General features: G+C 38.2%; 2 protein-coding genes across 6 annotated transcripts; one reads left to right on the forward strand and one right to left on the reverse strand.

Moving 5' to 3' along the window:
- Nucleotides 1–827: 827 nt before the first annotated feature.
- LOC116261326 (dnaJ protein ERDJ2-like) lies at nucleotides 828–12,724 on the reverse strand. Of its 4 annotated transcripts, XM_031640034.2 has the most exons (12): nucleotides 12,496–12,724; nucleotides 11,843–11,930; nucleotides 10,855–11,067; nucleotides 10,634–10,729; nucleotides 8,940–9,060; nucleotides 8,645–8,751; nucleotides 8,340–8,557; nucleotides 7,704–7,881; nucleotides 7,483–7,602; nucleotides 4,631–4,717; nucleotides 2,981–3,091; nucleotides 828–1,874 (listed from the first exon to the last, which is right to left on the reverse strand). In XM_031640034.2, exons 3-12 carry the CDS (start codon nucleotides 11,038–11,040, stop codon nucleotides 1,062–1,064), a joined length of 2,037 nt encoding a protein of 678 aa, XP_031495894.1. In that variant the 5' UTR covers nucleotides 11,041–11,067; nucleotides 11,843–11,930; nucleotides 12,496–12,724; the 3' UTR covers nucleotides 828–1,061. The 4 variants fall into 4 exon arrangements, with proteins under 4 accessions (XP_031495894.1, XP_031495891.1, XP_031495890.1 ...); XM_031640031.2 differs by lacking the exon at nucleotides 11,843–11,930; XM_031640030.2 differs by lacking the exon at nucleotides 11,843–11,930 and having other exon boundaries at nucleotides 10,855–11,081.
- Nucleotides 12,725–14,188: 1,464 nt separating this feature from the next.
- On the forward strand, nucleotides 14,189–19,579 carry LOC116261441 (B-box zinc finger protein 18-like). Of its 2 annotated transcripts, XM_031640191.2 has the most exons (5): nucleotides 14,189–14,378; nucleotides 14,459–14,672; nucleotides 18,513–18,609; nucleotides 18,696–18,811; nucleotides 18,890–19,579. In XM_031640191.2, the coding sequence occupies exons 2-5, from the start codon at nucleotides 14,580–14,582 to the stop codon at nucleotides 19,160–19,162; spliced, it is 579 nt and encodes a 192-aa protein (XP_031496051.1). In that variant the 5' UTR covers nucleotides 14,189–14,378; nucleotides 14,459–14,579; the 3' UTR covers nucleotides 19,163–19,579. The 2 variants fall into 2 exon arrangements, with proteins under 2 accessions (XP_031496051.1, XP_031496050.1); XM_031640190.2 differs by having other exon boundaries at nucleotides 14,189–14,672.
- Nucleotides 19,580–21,862: the final 2,283 nt, after the last annotated feature.

Raw genomic sequence — 21,862 nt, forward strand, 5'->3', positions numbered from 1 at the left:
ACTCCGTCCCGACTACTCTTTATGTACACTCTCGAACAGCCTCCCGACCTTCAAGAGTTGCGAGCTTCTCTTATTGGGCCTTGAGGATGGCTTGAACTATTACATTGTGATTCGAATTCTCCTGATCCTTCAGCCTTGTATACCGTTCTGGATCAGCAAGGAAATAGAATTTGTTTGGCTTGGCAAGTAGTTCTGATATATTTCATGTGGTGTTAGTGATGAAAAACATGCCTCTAGATCTCGAAAGCACGTCAGTCTCCTACCCCATCCTGGGGCCTAGAAGACGTCAGGAATTAAATAACGCGACGATGCATAGCTTGGGGCTTATAAAAAGTTTCCTGAAGCTCCATACTACATTGACAGGAGACCTGTAAGATAAGCCCCTTGTGCTGTTAGAAAATTAATTCAATGATTTTTTCTTTTCCAAGAAGAGTTGGGTTAAGTAGGTCATAATTTACCAGTCTATGCCAACAGATGCACCTTCAGCGTCATCTCTTAACGTCCTTCAATTTGAAGCTCTGAATTCCAATTCCCCAAAGAGGTGGATGCAGATTTTATGGACTTAGACCTCGGAACTTTGTTTTTCAAATGTAAAAAGCAGTTCTAAGATCACTTGTTTCTTCTTTTTGATTCTTGATTATTTAGATGCTATGAAGCCTGTACACGTGGAATTCTGATGTTAAGAACTACCCATAAAGATCACATATATGTATGAGTCAAATATCAGCATTGACTATAGAACGTCGCCTCTGTTTCCACATACTCTTCAAAATGATTTGGACGAACATCAGACCGGAGGGTGGTGTGAGCACAGCAGTGGCCAGTGATAGCATAACAAAGTCCCCAATTCTAGCGTTGAACGTTCCAATAAGCATGCATCATGTTCTACGATCCAATTTATGATGCATTTCAAATTTCCGCTGTTACGGTTACATTTATGAAAATTGAGAAAAAAAAGATTAAAAAACTTTTCAAGAAAAAAGATACAAAATCACAAAAACAATAAAAGAAGCAAGAAAGGAGATAAGAACGCTATATGGCTAACCACTATCTGCAGTTCCTCAACTCTCCGAGCTAGAATCGCTGTCACTGTGCGTGTTGCTATCCTGTTGCTTGCCATGTCCTTTCTTGGTTTTGTCCTCACCGTCATCACTGTATTCACTTTCGTAATTGTCATCTCCTTCATCTGTTTCTTCTTCATCCTCAACACCATCTTCAACGGCAAGACCCTCTTCAGCCATCGCACCACCTTTAGCAAGTGCATGCTTTTGTTTCGCAACCTTTAACTTAAAACTTGTTCTTGTGTCGCATCCAATCCATGAATCACATATGCAATATGCAGTCAGGTTGTAAGTTCCTGCAGCAGGTGCCTCAAACTGACTGATCACGAACCTTGAACCATTTTTCACTTTCTCAACTGCTTCATGTACAGCCAAGCGTATTTCCTCACTGTTTGTGCCTGATCCCTCCTTTGACTCCTCTATAGCATTCGATGCAGTGGCTATAGCAGCTGCCTCTTCCATAAAACTCACTCTCTGGGAAACCCAGAGGTCGTTTGATGCAGAATCAGCAAGGATAAACCAGTAGTTCTCATCCTTGTGAAATGGGAAGTATGGACAGTGGGGGAGTGCAGCAGTGAGGCCATTTGTTCTTTTCAGGGAGATCCAAGCTTGCATAGTGACAACATCACCTTCTTGTATGCCACCTTCTTCACCCTCTGTCACACAGTTGACATCAATTTTTAAGGACGGCATCATGTCAAGAACAGCCTCCACATCCCTGGCCTCTTCACCAGATAAATTGCCAATATCAGTCAAAAGCACAGAACGCTCCTCTGGTGCCATCTCTTTCAGCTCCTGGAACGATCGCACCTTCTGCAACCATAGAAGGAGATTGAGAAAATGCTTTGCAAGTGGTAAACCATGAATGCATAAAAAGAATGCCCAGCAACACCATGGCATCAACTTGGCCCATTGATATCATGGACCAAATGTTTTTGGTACTTATGAACATGCTTACAAATATGGATTAAATTCATTCAACCAGGAAATCACATGGTTCACAAGTGAAATGGTGCTTGTTCATGAAACTTGACATGAAAACCTAAAACCTTTTGACTGCCAGATATGTTTGACCAATGTTGTAAACTCTAGAACAATAGAATAGTGTTGCAAGAATTGCATCTACCATTACAATCTAATATGTCATATGGTTTATCGTGGTAATGTATAGCAAATCCATAGGACACAGCCTCTGGATTCACAATATACTCCTATATCTGTATCATTCTGTATCAGACCACCTTGTGTTTCATACTATAACTTATGATACAAAAAATGTTTATACAAGTTGAAGTTTTCCTTTTCTCCGAGACAAGTGCTTTCTGAAGACCAATGCCTTCTATTGAAAGACCTACTTTTATTCTTTATCCTCCTCACTTCCTTCCTAGTCCTCTCTTTTTTCTTTTGATAGGCTGACATGAGAACAGGCCAGATCTTTGACCAATTGTCATAATCAACATTAGTAGTATCAATGCTTAGAACCACACTAATTAGCCTAGCTTTACATTTTTTTAAATCAGGCTTTAGGGCACCTTATTGGTGGGAAGTTGGAGATTCATTTTAGAGTAATTGATGAGGACAAGCTTCCTAGATTTCCTAGTCTGAGGCTTTTAAACTTATCTTCAGATACTAAAACAAGAAACGTTGTATTAAAATTGCTAATAAACCATCCCTAACATTTGTGTACATTCTTTAACATTTACTTTCGTACTTTTTTTTACTATTACCAAGATTTTCCCTATATTTTTCCAGAAAGAAACTGAATTTATTACGGTGCTCACTGTCAAAAGTCTCAAAGAAGAGATGTACAACTTTGAAACCAGATGCCATGAGAAGCATAGAGAACAAAACAGGCAATGACAACATCTAACAATGCATACAGCAAGTCCTATGAAGCTTAAGAAATTAGAGTTACTCACTTTTCGACTAATTTTTTTTATGACTGATTCACTGAAATGTGGAAGCTGCAGAAAAGGAGCGTTGCCTTCAGAAAATCCTCCGGCAGCTTTTCTTGCACTAAGAGGAACTGCCTGTATCAGAAACCAACAGCACCGTCAAGCACTTACAAACAATAAGCAACCTTGAAGCGCAAATGAATCACTTCAAAGACGATACTTACTAAAAGTTTCATTCCTTCCACATGAAGTTTGGTAAATGCACCAAACAGAAACCGAAGTCCATATCCATATGGTAAATTCACAAAACATGCTTAGTTTGAACGGTAAAGATGGAAAGACTACACAGTTTTTAAAAAGCGGGAAACTCTAAGATGCTCTCAATGAACTTTTCCTTACTATAATAAGATGCAACAACTAATAAAGGTTAACCCCAAGGGGCTGTAGCGTACTGGGTGCAAGGTGGTTCACCTCTTAAGGGGCTTGGTTCAAACCCTGAAGTGGTCACTGTCACATCTCAGTGCCTCCTCCTCTGTACTGTAATAAGTCCCCAAATCAAGCTCTGTGAAAACCTTGGGGGTAGTGGGCATAGGGGGTCCCAGTGGCCTCTCTTAAGGGTAGTGGAATGAACCACTCACCCTTGAATAAATAAATAACAAAAACTAATAAAGGTTAACCTGAACTTCCATAATCGAGTACAAATTTTTTTTCTGACAGTTGCAAATTTGCCACTTCATAAGAATCCAGTTACTGAAACACATCTTCCATCCTTCCAGGTATTAAGGACCCTCTTAACTGACAAGAAATTGACCTCCTCTCTGACATTGAAATGCCAAGCACAAGAAAGAAATGCTTAAGTAACAAAAAACCTGCAACTACTCACAGTATTCATTCACATGCATGATACCATCCATTATAAGATATATGAAGGAACCCACTTAAGCAATTTATGTTCAGATAGCACACTTCAAAGACCATCAAAATAGGACCTATAACCAAATATAATTCTGATAATGTCTTCAAGGATCAGACCTACTCATCTAGGAAAATTTTCACGTAGTTATACCCTAAGCATTGAAATGCCAAGCACAAGAAAGAAATGCTTAAGTAACAAAAAACCTGCAACTACTCACAGGATTGATTCACATGCACAATACCATCCATTATAAGATATATGAAGGAACCCTTTATGTTCAAATAGTACACTTCAAAGACCATCAAAATAGGACCTTTAACCAAATATAATTCTCATAATGTCTTCAAGGATCAGACCTAGTCATCTAGGAAAATTTTCACGTAGTTATACCCTAAGCATTAATGTTACCTCAAACTATACGTCCAAAGAAAATAAAAGGAAGCTCCGTTTGACAAGTAGGCAATAATGCTACATATTGCATTAATTTTACCTCAAACTATATTGTCCAAAGAAAATAAAAGGAACATAGGCTCTGTTTGACAGGTTGGCTATAATGCTACATGCTGCCAATACAAAGTCATTACAAGTAACGTGAGAAGTATTTCTAGTAGCAATAGTTCATGTGCATACATAATGATATATGGCAACACCATGTGAATCAACAGATAAGCTATGGAATTGGGAAAAGAAATTCCCTTCCATGATACTGTTAGGAGGAAATTGAAGCCAAAATATAAAACATGATGGAGAAAAATTACCTGAACTATACTTTGAGACAGTTCGAGTACTCCAATTGCAGGCCTAAGCCATCCATGCCCAGCAGGACTGCGCCTTACAATAGCCATCTGCAACAAATAACAAAGCTAAATTCAAACTTACTGGTCGCTGTTTGAAGGAGATGGTAAAAGGATCAAAAACTATCTCATTATGAAGTTATTGATACCTAATCATGTACTACTGCATTCTCAGCAAATACAGCTGGTAAAAACGCCATCAAAATTAAATAAAGAGGATAAGAAAAGGGTTAATGTACTACTGCTTGCTGCAGAAAGTACATCCATTCACCATCAATCAGAAAGGTCATGGCTAATAAGTTCTAATTTTAAGCATAGATGATGAGACCTAGTCAAGGATAGGATGCCCAGAAGCCCACATCTTTCCAACTATAATGTGAATGTCCCAGCTTTGCCTAGCAGCCAAAGCTCCAGCTTTCGGGCAGCTTACCAATCCAAATTGTAAAGGTCAGCTACATATACAAGGATATGACCATTTGTATGAACCATGCAGAATGACTTGTAAACGGTTATGCATTCACATCAAAACGGGGTATCCATGTGACAAAGATAATTATTTGGTAATATTAAAGTTTCAAGAAAAGGTGTCATTTCATGTCCTTCAAGACAATATTCTTTTCCTTTGTCAATCAGAATGATATATAATCAATTTATTATAGTAATCCATGTTGACTTTCAAATGACATGCAAATGGATTCTCTGAAAAGGAACATCGTCAAACTATGATCCAGGTGCCCACCCTAGGCTCAAGTGGTGCATCCCATGAACTCAACCCTTCCATGAAAATTCTCCTCTCTGAAAAAGAAAACTGAAATTTCTTTCCACATCTCTGCCTCTTGCCCTAAAACCTAATCTAACTTTATGGTTGCTTATGTTAATCCCCAAAATCAACATCCCATTGAAATCCATCTATGCTGCCATTTAACAGTTGGAGAGTTGTTAGAGACCTCAGACCTGCAATCTCCACTCCATTTCATCTCTCTCTCTCTCTCTATCTCTATCTCTCTCTCTCTCTCTCTCATTTGTTGCCAAAGGATGTAGGCCACATTTCCACAGGCACAGGCATACTGCACACACACAACCATTCCATTCATATGATAATCTAATTGAACGCAGTTCTTAATTCCGTTAGTTTCTCACATTTTTGTAGTGTATTTTTTCCCTTTTTTCTTGTTTATGTTTGTCCATCAAGCAGGATTTGACCAGCAGTAGTTGGCTGACAGTGGATTTGCATGCGGCTGCTTTGACAGCCGGCAATCCACAAATGAAAGAAGCCTGTTTTTAGACTTTTGTTTTCTGCCTTTTTCAGGTTTACAAGTATTACTCTTCAGAAAAGATATATTTTCCCATTTTGGTGCATTGAGTAGAATTGGCCACCGCCAGTCGTTGGTGAGTTTGAGACTAGCTGCAAGCCTGCAAGTGGCAGCCTGTAACAAGAAGTAGGTAGCTTGTTTAAAATTTTCCTTTTACATTTTATTTAGTCTTTTTTAGTCTGGTCAGTCTAGTGACTGGTAAAGAGAATACAGAATTTTCTTGCATTTTTTTTCTCCCTCTCATTTTACATGCATGCATATATACATACTATATATATATATATATATATATATATATAATATTTATATTGGCTCTTAGCTGATCCTATCTGCGGAACGCAAGTAGGGGTTTAGTTACTAGGTCTCCTTTTTTTTCTTTATTTACTATTATCGTTCTAGTTAGAGCATTGAGATTACTGTTTTTTATTGTTTTCTTCGTAGGATTTTTACATTTTCTAATCTACATCATTAAAACTTTTTAGATAATGTTCAATTTAATGTATATGTTTCTTTTCACTTAACTATATATTAGTGTCCTCTCCTGGCCTAAATTTCTGGCTCCACTATTGCTATGATCATGACATCCAAATGGATTCTTGTGGATGTAAAAATTACCAAAATGTTGATACCAGAAAACAGAAAAATCAGTAGGATTTATTCCACCATCAACTGCAACAAAAAAACAAGTACAAGCTAAGGATAATGATGGATGACATCTCCCACACAGCACACGCTTTATGCATGGTGATGGATTCAGCAGGAAGGATGGATTCTAGCCAATTGTGGGATGAGGTGCTATTACTTTGCATTACAGATTTGCACTGACTTCCACCTTGAAGATATAGGCAAAGAAGGTGAGAGGGAATTATAACAGACCACCTATAGCCAAAGCATGGGAGGATAAAGCAAAAGGCTAAGATTGAGCTTTAGTGGCTGAGGATTTGGCCTTGACTTTAGTTTGAGGCTCAATTGGGATTTGTTCCATTGATTATGAACTCTTTCTTACATTCAAATATTCAGTTACTCATTATCAACCCATCTCCATCTCTCACCTTCATACCCTGTGAAAGAACAATTTGAGAGAAATAAAATGTTTTGGTGCTTCAATAATATGCCTGAACAGAACGAATCTAATCCTGTGACATTTGATAGGCTGCATTAACTTAATGTGGAGTTCTTTTTGTTAAAAATTATATGGTAGGCTAGACCTGACCACTTATTTGACCATGCAGAGGCTCATGACTTGTAAATGATCCTAAGAAGACCATTTCTCCAAACATGGTGTGACAGTCAAATACACAATAGGTACAAAGGAGATAAGCACTCTAGAGTCGAGACCTCTTGTTTTGGGCTTAAGCTTCTCGTGCTTTTTCTTCTTCATCATAAATTAATACCTAAACTTCCTTAACCATGAATCTCTCTACATCTGATGTACAGAACCATATATAGTTTTACTGATAAATAAAAGCATCAGAATGTATTAAAGGCACTTGTAGAACTCACCTTCAGTAGTTCTTCAAGAAGGTGAGGTGCAAGCTCAATCACATGCTTGAAATCACCTGTTAGATCTAGTGGAACAGAAGCTGATTCACGAGTTAACTGTGCGAGAATCAGTAGTTCTGCCTGACAATTAAGAAAACAAAAAACAAAAAAACTATAAGTCCATGTATTAGCTATTGAAACTCAAAGCACAATGCAAATTGCATGTTTCTGAAGTCTGAGACCTTTACTGCAGCTGGATTCCTCTTCCAAAATTTAGCCTGCTCTTGCCGCATGTTCTTAGTGTCTAAACCCAACTCAGTACGGACAACTGTAAACAGCTTTTCAAGGGATTCCATGTCACTCCTGCGAACTGGCAATTCCATGTATTCTGCTGCCTTAATAAAGACCTCCATTACCTTACTGCATATTGATACAGCTGGTCAAGTACATGCATAATTGCGGCCAGAATTGGAGACAAACTAGTTTTTTTTTTTTTGCAATAAAATATAAAGAAACAAGTAAAAAAAAACAAATGAAAAAGAAAGAAATAGCATTCTTAAAATCTGAAAGAAGGAATGTTTTGAAAATCTAGGAAATATGTTAAGAATTATCTTGGGATAACATTTCAATACTTCTATTCTGGTGATATTTGAAAACACGGTTATATTTTACCCGTATTCCCTGTCAGCTTCCAAATAGCAATAATATCAATATATTCTTAAAATATCAGTGACATTTGGTGACTATGACATAAATTTGTAAACAAAAGCATCAACAAACTATAATTTTCAAACAGTGTATCACAATCATGATAACTACTGCATCCAGATTTCACATATAGTGACATCAGAAGAGAAAGAACTGATGAATTATTATACCTTGGTGCTAAAGAAGGCTTCATTGAGTTGTAGTAAGCATATAAGGTTTCGTGCATGACACGGTTCCCAGTGTACTTGGAAGATCTTGAAAGATATATAACAGCTAGAACCAAAGGCAACAGAATACATATCCCAACGATCCCAAGCAAGAGTACTCCACTTGATGTGCCATCCTTACTTAATAAGAACTGAGGCAGTGCTATTCCCATTTGAAAGCCCTGCATTGAATCAAGAAATTATTTTCCAACAAAGCACCAGTTAACAGATAGCAGCTATTAGACCATGAAGTAGATAAAGTGCATAACCTGTCTGCCGTCTGGGTGACCATATTTTTCAAAGTTTTCTCGAGACACTGGATCAGTCAGTGCTTGATATGCCTTGGATATGTACTCAACAAAATACTTGTGAGCCTCTGGAAATAGCAAAGACATGCATCTGTCAGAAACAATCTAAAGGAAAAACAATGAAAAGAAAATTGAATAAGCCTAATAAATAGCACAGTATCCAACTTTATAGCAAAACTCAAATGCATCTGCTTTGCACCTCATAACTTGAAAACTGAAATTGCAAGGAAAAAGGAGAAAAAATTAAAAATTTAACCTGGATCTGGATTTTTGTCAGGATGATACTGAATAGAGAGTTTCCTGTATGCCTTCTTTATCTCAGAATCTGTACTTCCAGGCTTCAATCCAAGAATCTCAAATGGCTCAAAGGGTTGAATCTGAAAAAAGAAAACAGAAAAAAGTAATATGAATGACATGAATACTTCAATCAGAGATTGAACAGATCTTGACTACAGAAGAAACATCTAGAGGTCTCAAGATTTAACATGCATGCACATCAGAGAAAAACATCAAACAAATGAATTGCCCATTAATTCTTCTTAATCTGAAGCATGGCATGGACTTACAGAATTTTTTTGAATGCAGCAAGACTTTAGCATTTATATCAAACACTTATTATGCTGATGGATATCATAACTCAAGCTCACAAATGAAAACAAGAGGAAAAAGTTTGCTTTTCCTTTTGTGCCAAAAGGCCCAAAACATGTTGAGCCAAAGGCATGTTGGGCTCTCTTACAGAAGAGGCTCATTAATGGCACTTTTGTAAAATTTTTTTGCACTTTGCAATGTTTTCTCTATGTGCCATAGTAACAATATAATTTTACTTGTTTTAAGTTTAAATCCTTCTGTAGCATCTCCTTCTAGGGGATAAGATAGCATGTTAACAATACTTACAGGATTGGCCTCCTCCTATCAAGAGAACAGTCAGAGGCCATGGCTGGGTCATATGCATTTCACGTACAACTAATTTTCTACTCAGACACCACCTAGATGTACATGCAACCGAGATTGGGTTACTTTAAAAAATACTGTACAATAACGTATTCAAAAATGGTCCTTCAACAAGGAAAGATTCACAGTTTTGCAACTCATAGTCACCATCACCAGATCAGCTCGCTCACCTTAGGGCTATGATTTTGAGAGTACCAGGGAAAAGGTGAAGGTTGAAACATGTCTAGCATAATACATGACAGGGACGTTATTGCAGTGTACGAGGTATAAAGGGGCTATTTTGTGAAAATAGGCCAGGAATAAGTATGCAGACCCACCATTGATCTATTTAGATATTGTATTCAAATTCAAGTAGTCTACCCTTCAAGCAACCAATGAATCAGTTTGATGCCAAACAGCAGACCTAATTCTCCAAAGTCTTTCCGCAAGCCTAGTTGCAGATCAAATAAAACAAATGAATGCACCCTGAAACAGCAGTAGAAAGAGGAGAAAAAAAAGAAAAAACTCCTGTTATAAAAATATGTTGTTACTTCCAAGTTTGCAGACAGACATGCATCGACCTTAAATCACTAATTCTTCATGCAAAGTACAATAGCTATTTTACTTTCAAGTTTCAACACATTTACACACAAATATTTTACTTTGCAGAATAGGACAACCACCATATTTAACAAGCTAAATTATCTTCCTATTTACCATATACACTAAGTATGCCTTTTTAATTTAAGTTCATCTTGGTAATATATGAAATATTTTCATCTATGCAAACTATTAACATAAAACCACATATGGCTAACTAAATAATAATGTAATACCAATAATAGTAAACCAAAATGTGCAAGATAAATGGATAAACTAAAATACATTAAGAACAGGAAGACAGGCTAGTGAAAACCACAATGAAAACAAGGTGATTATCATGCAAGATCAACCATTATCCCATCTTTTATTCCATCAACCAGGAAATCTGATTATCAGCTTGAAAGAGCTGTAGCATACCTCACGAGTAATATTCTTGACATAGTAGGCAAGGACTGCCATAAAAACCCAGAGCAGGATGACAGTCAGATTGCTACACGTAAAGAAATTTGACATCTGCATATTCAATTGAATTAGAAGGGAAAATGATGCCACAAATCATATGATGATTGAATTGTTAGCACAAGATCAATGAATCTCTAGCTAAACAAGACCAGGAGACAAGCATGATTCAGACTCACCCTCTTAAATATGGACTTTCGGTACTTCCCAGAATGCAGACATATGGAACACTGGCAACATATGTTTTTTGCCTTCTTAGAGAGAGCCTGAGAGATCCTATGTATTGTATAGGGAACCAAGAATAGAGCCATGATTGCTAGAACAAAGATAGGGAAAAGAAAGCTGTTTTCATCTGGTTCTCCCATGGTTGGACCACGTGCTGGTTAAATGCCCTGCAAGGATGTCACTGTAATGATCTTAATTTTACACATCAAACTATTTGTCATTCAAGCAACTCAAACAAATGAAAAAGGGCAACCCACAAAAGTTCTGACTGAAAATTCACAATCCAATCTACAAACAAAATAAAAAAGACACGGAGAAAAGCCTATGCTCCGCACTTAGTTGGAGTGTTAAGGATCATTAGATGTATCAATGGAAACCACGCATAAGACAATATTTTGTTCTGTCTTGTCCAAATATAAACTTGTGGGTATGTGCCAGGTGCAGACATTGGGTGGAGGAGTGAAGTATGAAACAAGCATGAATAAAAAGGCATGAAACAAGTCCGTAGTACATGAAAAAAGTACGAAACAACCAGGAATTGCGCTGTTTACTACAAAGGCAAAGTGTCGAGTAATGGCTCAAGACACAGCAAATGGACTACGTTGACCACCGGAAGATGTGGAAATCAAGGTTGATCAGGCTAGCCCTTACAGTGTGTTAACGTCAACACAGAAAATCTGCAGCTCCACGAACCACGCATATTGAGTTAGACTGTCATTTTCACTCACAGCATACTTGGATAGAATAACCTCCTTATGATATGCTGGAACTGCAACTCATGGTCTAATCATGCTGTTCAACAGATTAAATCACAAAAGGGTACCACGTGGGGTGTAATTGACAAAAATCTCAAGTATTGAAGAAAAAGTAGTTTTCCATCTTCGTTCTTCTAATAGCAGAGAAACGACTCTGGAGGGTGAGACTTGGCGGCACTGGTTTAACCTGTTGTGCCTACAGTTGCCTCCCGGATACTGCAAAATTCTGACGTGAATCCTCTTCAACGCCACACGCAAGGCAGTAGGACTCAACCCTGCACGAGGCTACAAGAAGGTTAAACCATGACTAGCCGTAGGGCACCGCCCCAAATGTGCCAACAGCTTGGGTTCTACTTCTACATGTTCATGTTCATTGGTCGTAGGTGTTGCTCAGGCGCAAGAGCAACCGCCCGCGGACACATACAGGCACATTGAACTCGGCCAAACGCAGACACAGACAAATTGAACTCGGACTTTGCTTCGCCAAACAGCATTTAACCAACTTCACAGATACATTCACGTTTTCTCTAATTCATAACTCTTTACACTCCTCTAAAGCAGAAGAATTGTGGGGCAGACTGGTCAAAAACGTTGACTCGGTAACTTGAAGGTGTGGGGCGCAAGATTTGTGGTACATGACCTGTTGAAAGTTTTCGGCTCAATTCAATCATCAGATCCTCAAATGACGAGACTAATTACTTACTAACCACACGCCCAACTCGAACTGAAACATGGACGCAAAACAAGAGAAGATTCTAAGAGTTTGGCAGATCTCTTTCACAAAGCCCCTGGACCTTAAAGAATCCACAGAGAAGAAATTGCTTGCTGCATGGGATTTACCTTGGAATGAGCTTGTCCACTGATCAACCTGCTTCAGACAATGGGACTGAAGGAACGATAAAACTCTCAATCTGAACAATAAAAGGGATCGAGGAAAGGGGAGACGAGAGCACTCGCTCGCGGTAAGCTTCTGCCCGCGCACGTCTGCCCCGACAGCCCAAGAGCGGAGACGCGTCCGCACCAGTTCATTTTGTAGCTGCGATGGGCAACGGCGACGCCCGTTCCTTCGTCCGCCCGCCGTTTCAGTGTGGCCGTCAACGGGTCCACTTGACCCGAAATATTCCGGATTTTGGAACCGAATCCTGGCTGGAGTCCGAACCCGACCTTCGCGCATTCGGACCCATGGGGTTCCAGTGGCACCCGATACGGAAGAAACATGCATATATATATATATATATATAATATATATCTTAAACAAAAATAAGATTAAAGCTTGATAATTTTACAGATCACTAATAGCTGATCGAACTGGTTGGGAAGTAAACAACGCAGTTGGTTCGATTTCTGTGATTGTTACTTGCTTAAACTACAAACTATAGCACCACAGCTATTTAAGTCCTAAAACAGGTCCTAAACCTTAAAAGATAAACTCGAATCTAGGGTATCAAGTATCAAACCCTCTCCCTGCCAACTAAACTTAGCCGGATCAGTTTTTTTTATCATTCATGTTGTAATTATAACCTCAACTCCTAACTTGTGTTTTAATTTTTAGTATTTAATAGGGGCATCACCATATCCATGAAACTCATCAACTAGTGCAAGTTTTAGGAAATTTATTTATGAAAAACCGATGTTTTCATTTATGAAGAAATTTGAACTATTTTTTTAGAAGTCAACCTGCCAACTGCCATTTTGACATCCGCCTGGTGTTGTTAGATGAAAAAAAATTGAAAATTTATTGCTACAAATTAACTCCTACAAAAGTATTAGAGACCATTTACCATACAATATTTGTTCACAGTACTTTTAGCAATAGTTTATAATGATTTCAGCAGTATAGCTTTAATTTTAAGCCCACCATCAAATAACTTAAGGCCCAACTCATTTGATAGCCCAAGCCTAGCCCTGTGGGCCTGGTTTTTGGCCTCTGCATGGGCACCACAAGTTTGTCCAACTTTCCTGTGAGGATGTCTAATCATTCATAGGAGGAGTTTCTAAGATACCTCATTGATGACAAGATCTGCCAAACATCCAGCTGAAAGAAGTAAAGTTTAAGTTGGCACATCTGGCTTTTTGCAAAGCAACAAGAGATATGGTCCAACAGAAACAAAGATAAAGACACATGCTTTTGAAACACATATGCAAAGAACACCACGTTTTCTGCTTAATGATTGAATCTATAAGCAATATTAGCAATTCTAGAGAGATTCTTAGAACAATAACATGGTATTTTCGGATCATATGTTTTAAGAGACGATAATGACGACACTGATTATTCCCATAGATCATTTGCTGTATATTTAGCAATAAATGGTTGGGACATGATCAGAAGGCCGTTCTATCGGTATCAGATCAACTGTATCTATGGTGGATGGACTGGTGAGGTGAGGGGGCGTGGGGGCTACGGCAAATCATCTGATCCGGTATCCACGCCGCCGGTCTCCTCGCGGAGGGAGGGGGACAGGCAGCTTGTGGCTCATGTTCTATATCATCAAAGTTTCGTCATCCAAGAAGGCGATGTGGAGAACGTTGTGGCTGGGAATGGAGAAGGGAGGAGGGTCGGGGAAGCAGCACGGCATGTGGTGGTCCCCTGCTGCCTCCTCCCTCCTTCCTCCCTCTCTTCTCTCTCTCCCATGCACCACCCAGAGAGAGAGAGAAAGAGAGCGCTCTGAGCGGCAGGCGCCCCCGCCCCCTCCGGCGTTCTTGAAGCAGCCATGGCTCAGGTTGCTTCTTCTTGACTCTGCCTGACCTTTTTTTTTCCCCTCTCTGAGGTTGGCTTTGAGCCTTCAGTATTTGGTGCCAGTGGGAGGGAGGAAGAGGCAGGGGCGTCGCTCCCAGAGCATCGTCTTCTAATGGTATGAGGAGGAGGAGTGGGGAGTAGATGGGAGAAGGGCCTCTGCGCATCCTATCGAAAGGGAGGAGCCATGCGAACGATCTGCGACGTGTGCGAAGGCGCGCCGGCTATCCTCTTCTGCGCCGCTGACGAGGCCGCCCTTTGCAGAGCTTGCGACGAAAAGGTAGTGCTTCAGAGAGGGGCCATCAATGATGCAGCCGCTCTTCTTTTCTTTCCCCCACTTTGTGGTGTCTCTGTTTCTTCCTTTCTTTTTGGGTGGTGTCCGCAAGCTGTTGAATGGTTGCTTCGGCAAGAAATAGTGCAATTTCCCCTTTTCCTTCGCACACTTTGAATTGATTCCGTGGTGGAAACTATGTTAACCATTTCGTCTTCAACGTTGCAATCGGTTGTTTTCCTCTTCTTTTTTAGTAAATTACTGTTGCTACTGAGGATTAGATGACCATTTTTTCTTACTTGATTACTTGACTGCTTCTTCCCTCCAGGGAAAAGAAAACATATAGAAGTGGATGGTATTCATCTCCTTGAGATTCAAAATGATGGAACTGGAGGCTGTTTTTCCCTCCATTCGTTATCTTTTCTACTTTTCTTTTCCAAAATTGCTCGACGACACGATCACTTTCACCTTTCTTCTCCACGAGCAGCATTGTTTAGTTGCTACTGTACCCCCTGATTTTGATACACCACAGTGATCCAGGGAGTTTGGTAGGCGAAGAGTCTTTGACAATGGTCGTTTTAGTTCTCTGGCCCAGTAAATTTCTTGTTGGTTCTGTAACTCAACATGCCTGACTTGCAGCTTCACCAGGAAACTACTAGAACATAATGATGGCATGGTATGCCTGGAAGATTCATTTGCTTGTCCTAATGAACAAGTTCTCAAGCTTGGCATTTACTTCTCTTGAGTCCTTCTTCAGTTTCAGAGGTATGCTGGATGTTAGGCAGGCATGATGGTTCAAGGACAGTTAGCACGTATTGTGTGTGCGGGTAATAGATATGTTTCTGTTGACGTGCAAGTTCTTAAGCACATATGTCTTTGGTCCCACTGAATGTCATAAACATCTAATTTATTACGGTTGTGTGTGTATCTGTGGGTATTAGATATGTTCTGTTCACATGCATATACTAAAGCAAATCTGTCTTTGTCCCACTTAATATCATGAACATCTACCTTAGTCAGGTAAGTGTAAGCTAATGTTCTTTTTTAACTTTCTATTTATTGGTTTAACAGAAAGAACAGAAACATGGGGAATTTACTTATGGTTTTAGTAAATTTGGATGCTAAGACTTGATTATTATGTGATATGTCCATCTTTTGGGCACGCAAATTGAACCCAGTGGAATGGGCTCTGGAAGACTAGAAGTGCAGTTGCATGCAAGCGAGGAAATGAACCTACATGCAGGAAGTTCACCTCTCCATAACCACCATGCTCTCTACCCTAGGATTGGTGGATCCTAGGAAGGAAAGTGATTTGAAAATCCCTTATATATATGTATGTATTATATATGTATTATATATGTATATATATATATATATATACACACACACATATATATATATATACACATATATATATATATATATATATATATATATATATATATATATGTCAGAGAATTTTGTTCTGCCATGTGTCAAATGTTGTCAAATAGAGAAAAAATAAATATTCATCATTAAGAGCACCATGAATCATTGTTAAGAACATTGTGAACCATTGCTGCATCATAAACCTTTGGGGATGCTCATTTGACGGTTGTTTTTTTAGTGATCATTTTTAAATTTTAGCCATCTAGCATCATCCAACGTACGATAGCATAAAACTCCACCATATATTTCACAATTTTATAGTTGCAAGCTAGGAAAGTTACTTGACATTTATCAACCAGAAACAAGTTATAATCCTAGATTTATTTTGTTGCACTTTGAGGGGAAAAGACAAAAGTCAAAACCAATCAACAGGACAACTTTCTCTATCTCTCTCGTTATTAAATATTTGTTATGATTAATGTTGAACATGTAATGTGAAGAGAGATTAAAGGGGCTGTCCTGGTCATCCCAGCATTGAATTCTTAGGGCCTAATCTCCATGCACACAAATACATAGCATGGTTAAAACCCAAAGAAACGGTGATGATGTTGACTATATCATCAATTTGATGGTCAAGGACTGGAAAAATTACTTAACATTTACCAATCAAAAATAATTTTATCATTGACTAATCATTGCACTCTGTACAGAAAGAAATGGACCACATTTTCCTCCACTTTTCTATCATCACCATAATACATATTTTTTTTATTGTGTTTACCATTTATTTTTGAATTCATAAAAATAGTTGGATCAAAATGAAAATAAACTAGGAACAAAATAATAAGCTAGCTACGTTCAATTTAAAAACCCACAAAAGCAGACGCATTTTTTAATATGTCTCTCTATTTTGCTTTGTTTTGTTACTAAAATAAATGTCTGCAATGCCCTTCTCAAGCACTGACATGACAAATGGAGTTTTTTCCATATGTTCTAACTTCTTAGTTTATGCCAGAAGCTCCTTGTGGAGAAAAAAAAATCCTACACTATGATAAGTTAGTTTTGATAGTTATTAGTATGTATTCATTTAATTGAAAGTTAATCAGATATAGGATGAGAACCCTTCTACAGTTGCTCTTGAGCCTCTCTTCCATAAGAATTGTTCTTTAGCCAGTTTTAGCTTTATACCAGAAGTGGTTCCACGTAAATGCACAAATGTTTGAATGGCAATTACAATAGGTTAATCAAATATTGTGGAATCGGCTGAATATTGTTGGCTTGAATATTGATATACCAACAAAGTCACATATTGATGTTATGGACATCATATGCAACCTGCCTTTCTTTCCTTTTTAAGAATGGGAACTTATCAACGGCACATGCCATGCCATCTCATGTTTGTGGTATTGTAGGTTGCAAGTCTAGTATTTGTATTTTCCATGAAGTGGGTTTAACTTCTCTTACCTTTCTACTGTTGCTATAAAAAATGACATATTGTTGTACGTGTGATGCTCATAAAATTTGATGATAAGTTTCGTGTTTCCTGAATCTCCCCTACATATTTTCCATCTCTTTGTTTATGTTTCCAATTATATGTGCCTTCATGATTTGTGAATATTATTAGTTCACAAATTATATCTATGAGCAATGAAGCCAACAATAGCTGATCATAGCTTTCCTCCAAAGGGTTTTCCTTTTTTTTTTTTAGTAATATCTGAGTGTTCTGAACAAACATACTTGCTATGGTGAACCTCTAAAAATGAACAGATAGTAATGTCACAAGGTTTGTCCTATAATAATTTTGTTGCTTTTGTCACATGTCACTTTCAAGTATTTTAGATGCTCATAGGCTGATGCTCCTCTTTTAAGCCTTTTCTATGCTCTTTGATTATTTATTTTGACAGGAGACTTGCAGAAAGCTAGTACAATTGGAGGGTTGTGACACCGTTGAATAGTTCATATTTATGTTCATGGTGTTATTATGCATCCTTTTGACTGACTTCTTTCTTGCATAACTTTAGACTGGTGAATGTTTTCAGCAGCAAAGCCCAGTCTGATTAGCCTTTAACTGGTTTTCTCCGTGGGCATTCTTTTTTATTTTATGCTGTCTCATGGCAGTATTATTGAAGAGAGAGAGAGAGAGAGAAATTGCCTTCATGAATCAGAGGGAACTGTATTTCAGGAATGGTTTAACTGCCTATTGGATCACCTGAGACCTCTCATTTTGCTCAGGCATTGACCAATCATAAGCCTATGCTTTTCTTCTTTTCTTCTTGAAAATTGCTTGTCTCCTGCTATGATGTATATCTGACATTTTTGGCTTCTCTTTTTTTAAGAAATAATTTGCTTCCTGTCAAAGAAAAAAGGAAAAAGTTTATTCACTTCTTCTGTCCTTTAAAGTAGATTTGTACATATTACAAGGTCTATGAGAGTAATGAAATATTAGCCATCAAGCTTACCTTCTGGTATTATGAATTACAGGTTCACATGTGCAACAAATTGGCTGGCCGGCACGTAAGAGTTTCTATTGCTACTCCTAATGCTGTACCTCTATGTGACATTTGTGAAAATGCCCCAGGTATTCCTTTTTTTCATCTGGAAGTGCTTGCCCTATGTTACGAGTGGAGACACTGAAATTGTTTCTCATGACAAAACTGCAAACAGCATTCTTCTATTGTGAAATAGATGGAAGTTCACTCTGCTTGCAATGTGACATGATTGTACATGTTGGTGGTAAAAGAACCCACGAGAGATACCTTGTCTTGAGGCAGAGGGTTGAGGTTAGTGATAATGCGCATGGGATCAAGATTCATACTTTCTACTGCTTTATAAGTTGAATAACTTGGGCCTTTTAACAGTTTCCAGGAGACCAACAAAATCCTCTACATGATCAGGCCTTGCAGCCTACGGAGCTTTTAGAACCTAGGCGGGTGCAGAATCAAATGGCTCAACCAGCAACACCCATACCAGTAGAAGGCCCCAAAGAAAGGATTCAGAACAACCACTGGGCACCAACTATTCCAGCCAATGATACTAATCTTATTGAGAATGAGAAGCCAGATTCAAAAATGATAGATCTCAATGCTAGACCACATTGGGGACAAGCTTCAACATCTGACCAGGGGCGCTGAGTCATGTGGTTTTTTCCCGCAATATTGAAGAATCTCAAGAACTGTTAATCTGTTCATATCCTTGACAAAAGATTTCTTTTCTAAAGGATGTTGTTTCTGTTTCAGAAGGCATAACAGGGACTGGTTGTCAATTCTCATGGCTTAGTCACGGTTCCAAGCATAGCTGTTTTGAATACCTATTAGATGTTTAGTTTACATATATGCTTGCTGGTCCCCTTCAGTGTTTCCTCCTGGTTCTGTAAAATTTCTGACAGTCTTGTAGGGCACTCAATGTGTTCAACATATGGAACATTGTGAGAGAACTGTAGTCTGTATGATAATACATTTCACGAAATGGTTGTCCTTAGCTGGAAGGAACCAGACGATGATGGTGGGATGCTTATAAAAAGCAATTTTAGAAAGTTTGCTTTTGAAGTACCTTGGTGCCAAAAAAAATAGTTTGATTATATTATACAATTTGGACGATTTATTACCTACTTACGTGCAAATTTTCAGAAATTATATTAGTGATGTAAACTGGCTGGACTAAGATGCCTAACTTCAATTCACCGCCTGGGGTTCTTCTGCAGTAACGATAGGAATATTTGAAACCAGCGTTCGCTACGTCAGTTTTTACCACTGAACCTTAATTTGTGAGGTTCGTTGAGAAGCAAATCCTACCACCTTTGACGTCACAACAACCAAAAGAAAAGGGTTTGCTTTTCATCTATCATCCCTTATTACAATTTCAGTGGAACTGTTCGATGATGTGTTAGCATGATTTGGCCTATGTCAGTCACAAAGTTGTTGTTTGGGTGCTTGAGGAATCAAAATTTTCATTACATGGAATTCCTTATAAGAACTCTTAGCGATAAGAACCCTACAACGAAATGCATCTTGAAGGTGGCACTGGAGTTAGTCGTGGATAACAACAGGAGCTCCGCCCATTTATCTGGCTGGAGGACAAAAATAAGACCTTCAAGTTGAAGGTGGTGGCTGAGCTCTCTCTCCCTCTCTCTCTCTCTAGCTTGATACCAGAACCCGTCAGTCATCTGAAGGGATCTTATTATCCGCACTGTAATCCCTGTCTTGATTCCTTTTGAGAATCCTCATTGTTCTAAGTTATTTTGATCCAACGGACTTTATTGTTATTAGAAGCTCTCGAGCGAACCACCAACCAAGTTCGCTGATGATTTTTGTGTTTGCTTAAATAAAATCACTCATAAAATTTTGGGTGTTAAAGTGGAAAGTGAAATCTGTTGTAGAATATAAAGAATGAAAATTGATGATCACATCTTCAAAAGAACTGAACAAAAGCTCCTAATGGAATACAAAGCAGAATTACACAAACAATGGCTACAAGACACCATTGTTATATTCCACCGCGACCGCTTCGATGGAAAAGGTCTTCAGCCTCATTCAGAATCTTCTTGAAACTCGTCAGCCGGAGCAGAGACGGAGCAGCACCGGTAGATAGGATGATCAGTACTGATCGCCACTTTATCTCTCAGAAAACTTAACCAACTGGAGTTGATAGCGCATGTTGCCTCATCGATATCAAATAATTGCAGCGGTAATCAAGGACGCTGCACAATGAAAATAAAATTCAATTTTTTGCAGTCATGTCTCATTTGCGGATCGAGTATTTGGGTTGAAGTCTGATTCAACCTTTACCGACCACAAATCAACCGAATTATGGTTCAGCCTCACACTCGGACTCTTGGAAATGGAATCCAGGCTTGTCTAGCATAAGATCCAACATTTTTATGTAATTGGGTCCGATCTGTACTGGATTCAGTCAGATATCTGATATCTGATTCAGATCTGACACTAAGCTGCATAATGAATATGAATTCAATTTCACCGGAATATGATTTCAATTAGCAATTGGATCTGAATTTTTTCCACATCCGTATTCAATTCACTTACTAGTTGCATCCATGTTGAATATCTTCTCTCGTGCATATCTACATACCCATGAATCTCAAAATGTGGTTAGGTAGGAGATCGGGTTCTATTAGGAACAAAGATGGGACTGTTAATATATATGACCTGACCCAGGTCAACGGGTATATGAGTCATCCATTTTTTTCGTAAAGTTTTTTGTTCTTGATATTGGAAGTTGAAAATTATGTTTTGTTTATTCAATTGTTGTTAGTTTCCTTATTTATTTTTCGTATTATGTATATATACAATCCGCAAGACGCTATACTATTTTATACATAAAATTCTGTGACATGGGTTCTTCTTCTAGGTGCATAATATTTTAACATATTTAAGTATCTATATTACAAAGTATACTTATCGTTTTTTTAAAATAAAATAAAGTAGAAAAACTAGCTTTCCCGAGTCACAAGTAGACTCATATTTAAGTATCTTATTACAAAGTTTATGTTTATCGTATTTTAAAGAAAAGAAATTCAAAAAGCCAACTTTCTCGAGTAAATGATTAATACAGTTGATTTTGTCGAAATAGAACCTAGCATGGACGTTTTCATGGCCTGTAACACCTTGTTCCTAAAATGTCTTGTCTTACACGCGACAGTTGTGTGCAATGCTAAAATGTTGCAATGTGGTGACATATTTACAATCACTTTTTAAGAGATTTCAAATATTTATCTAAAATAACGTGATTTCCATGGTTTAAAAACTAAAAGATTTATCTTGAATTTATACATTTGGTTGTGCACATGAGATTTTTTGCAAAAAAAAAAAAGGATA

Source organism: Nymphaea colorata, chromosome 9, assembly GCF_008831285.2.
Source record: "Nymphaea colorata isolate Beijing-Zhang1983 chromosome 9, ASM883128v2, whole genome shotgun sequence".
In the NCBI taxonomy this organism is placed as follows: Eukaryota; Viridiplantae; Streptophyta; class Magnoliopsida; order Nymphaeales; family Nymphaeaceae; genus Nymphaea; species Nymphaea colorata.

Bases quoted from the DNA above. Each gene is read 5' to 3' on its own strand.
- LOC116261326 (XM_031640031.2), bottom strand. From the start codon at position 11,040: ATGGGAGAACCAGATGAAAACAGCTTTCTTTTCCCTATCTTTGTTCTA. The intron at 10,730-10,854 runs GTGAGTCTGAAT...TTGAATATGCAG, and splicing joins GAAAGTCCATATTTAAGAGG to ATGTCAAATTTCTTTACGTG. The intron at 7,603-7,703 runs GTCTCAGACTTC...CTTAATTGTCAG, and splicing joins GGAATCCAGCTGCAGTAAAG to GCAGAACTACTGATTCTCGC.
- LOC116261441 (XM_031640190.2), top strand. From the start codon at position 14,580: ATGCGAACGATCTGCGACGTGTGCGAAGGCGCGCCGGCTATCCTCTTC. The intron at 14,673-18,512 runs GTAGTGCTTCAG...TATGAATTACAG, and splicing joins GCAGAGCTTGCGACGAAAAG to GTTCACATGTGCAACAAATT. The intron at 18,812-18,889 runs GTTAGTGATAAT...GCCTTTTAACAG, and splicing joins TCTTGAGGCAGAGGGTTGAG to TTTCCAGGAGACCAACAAAA.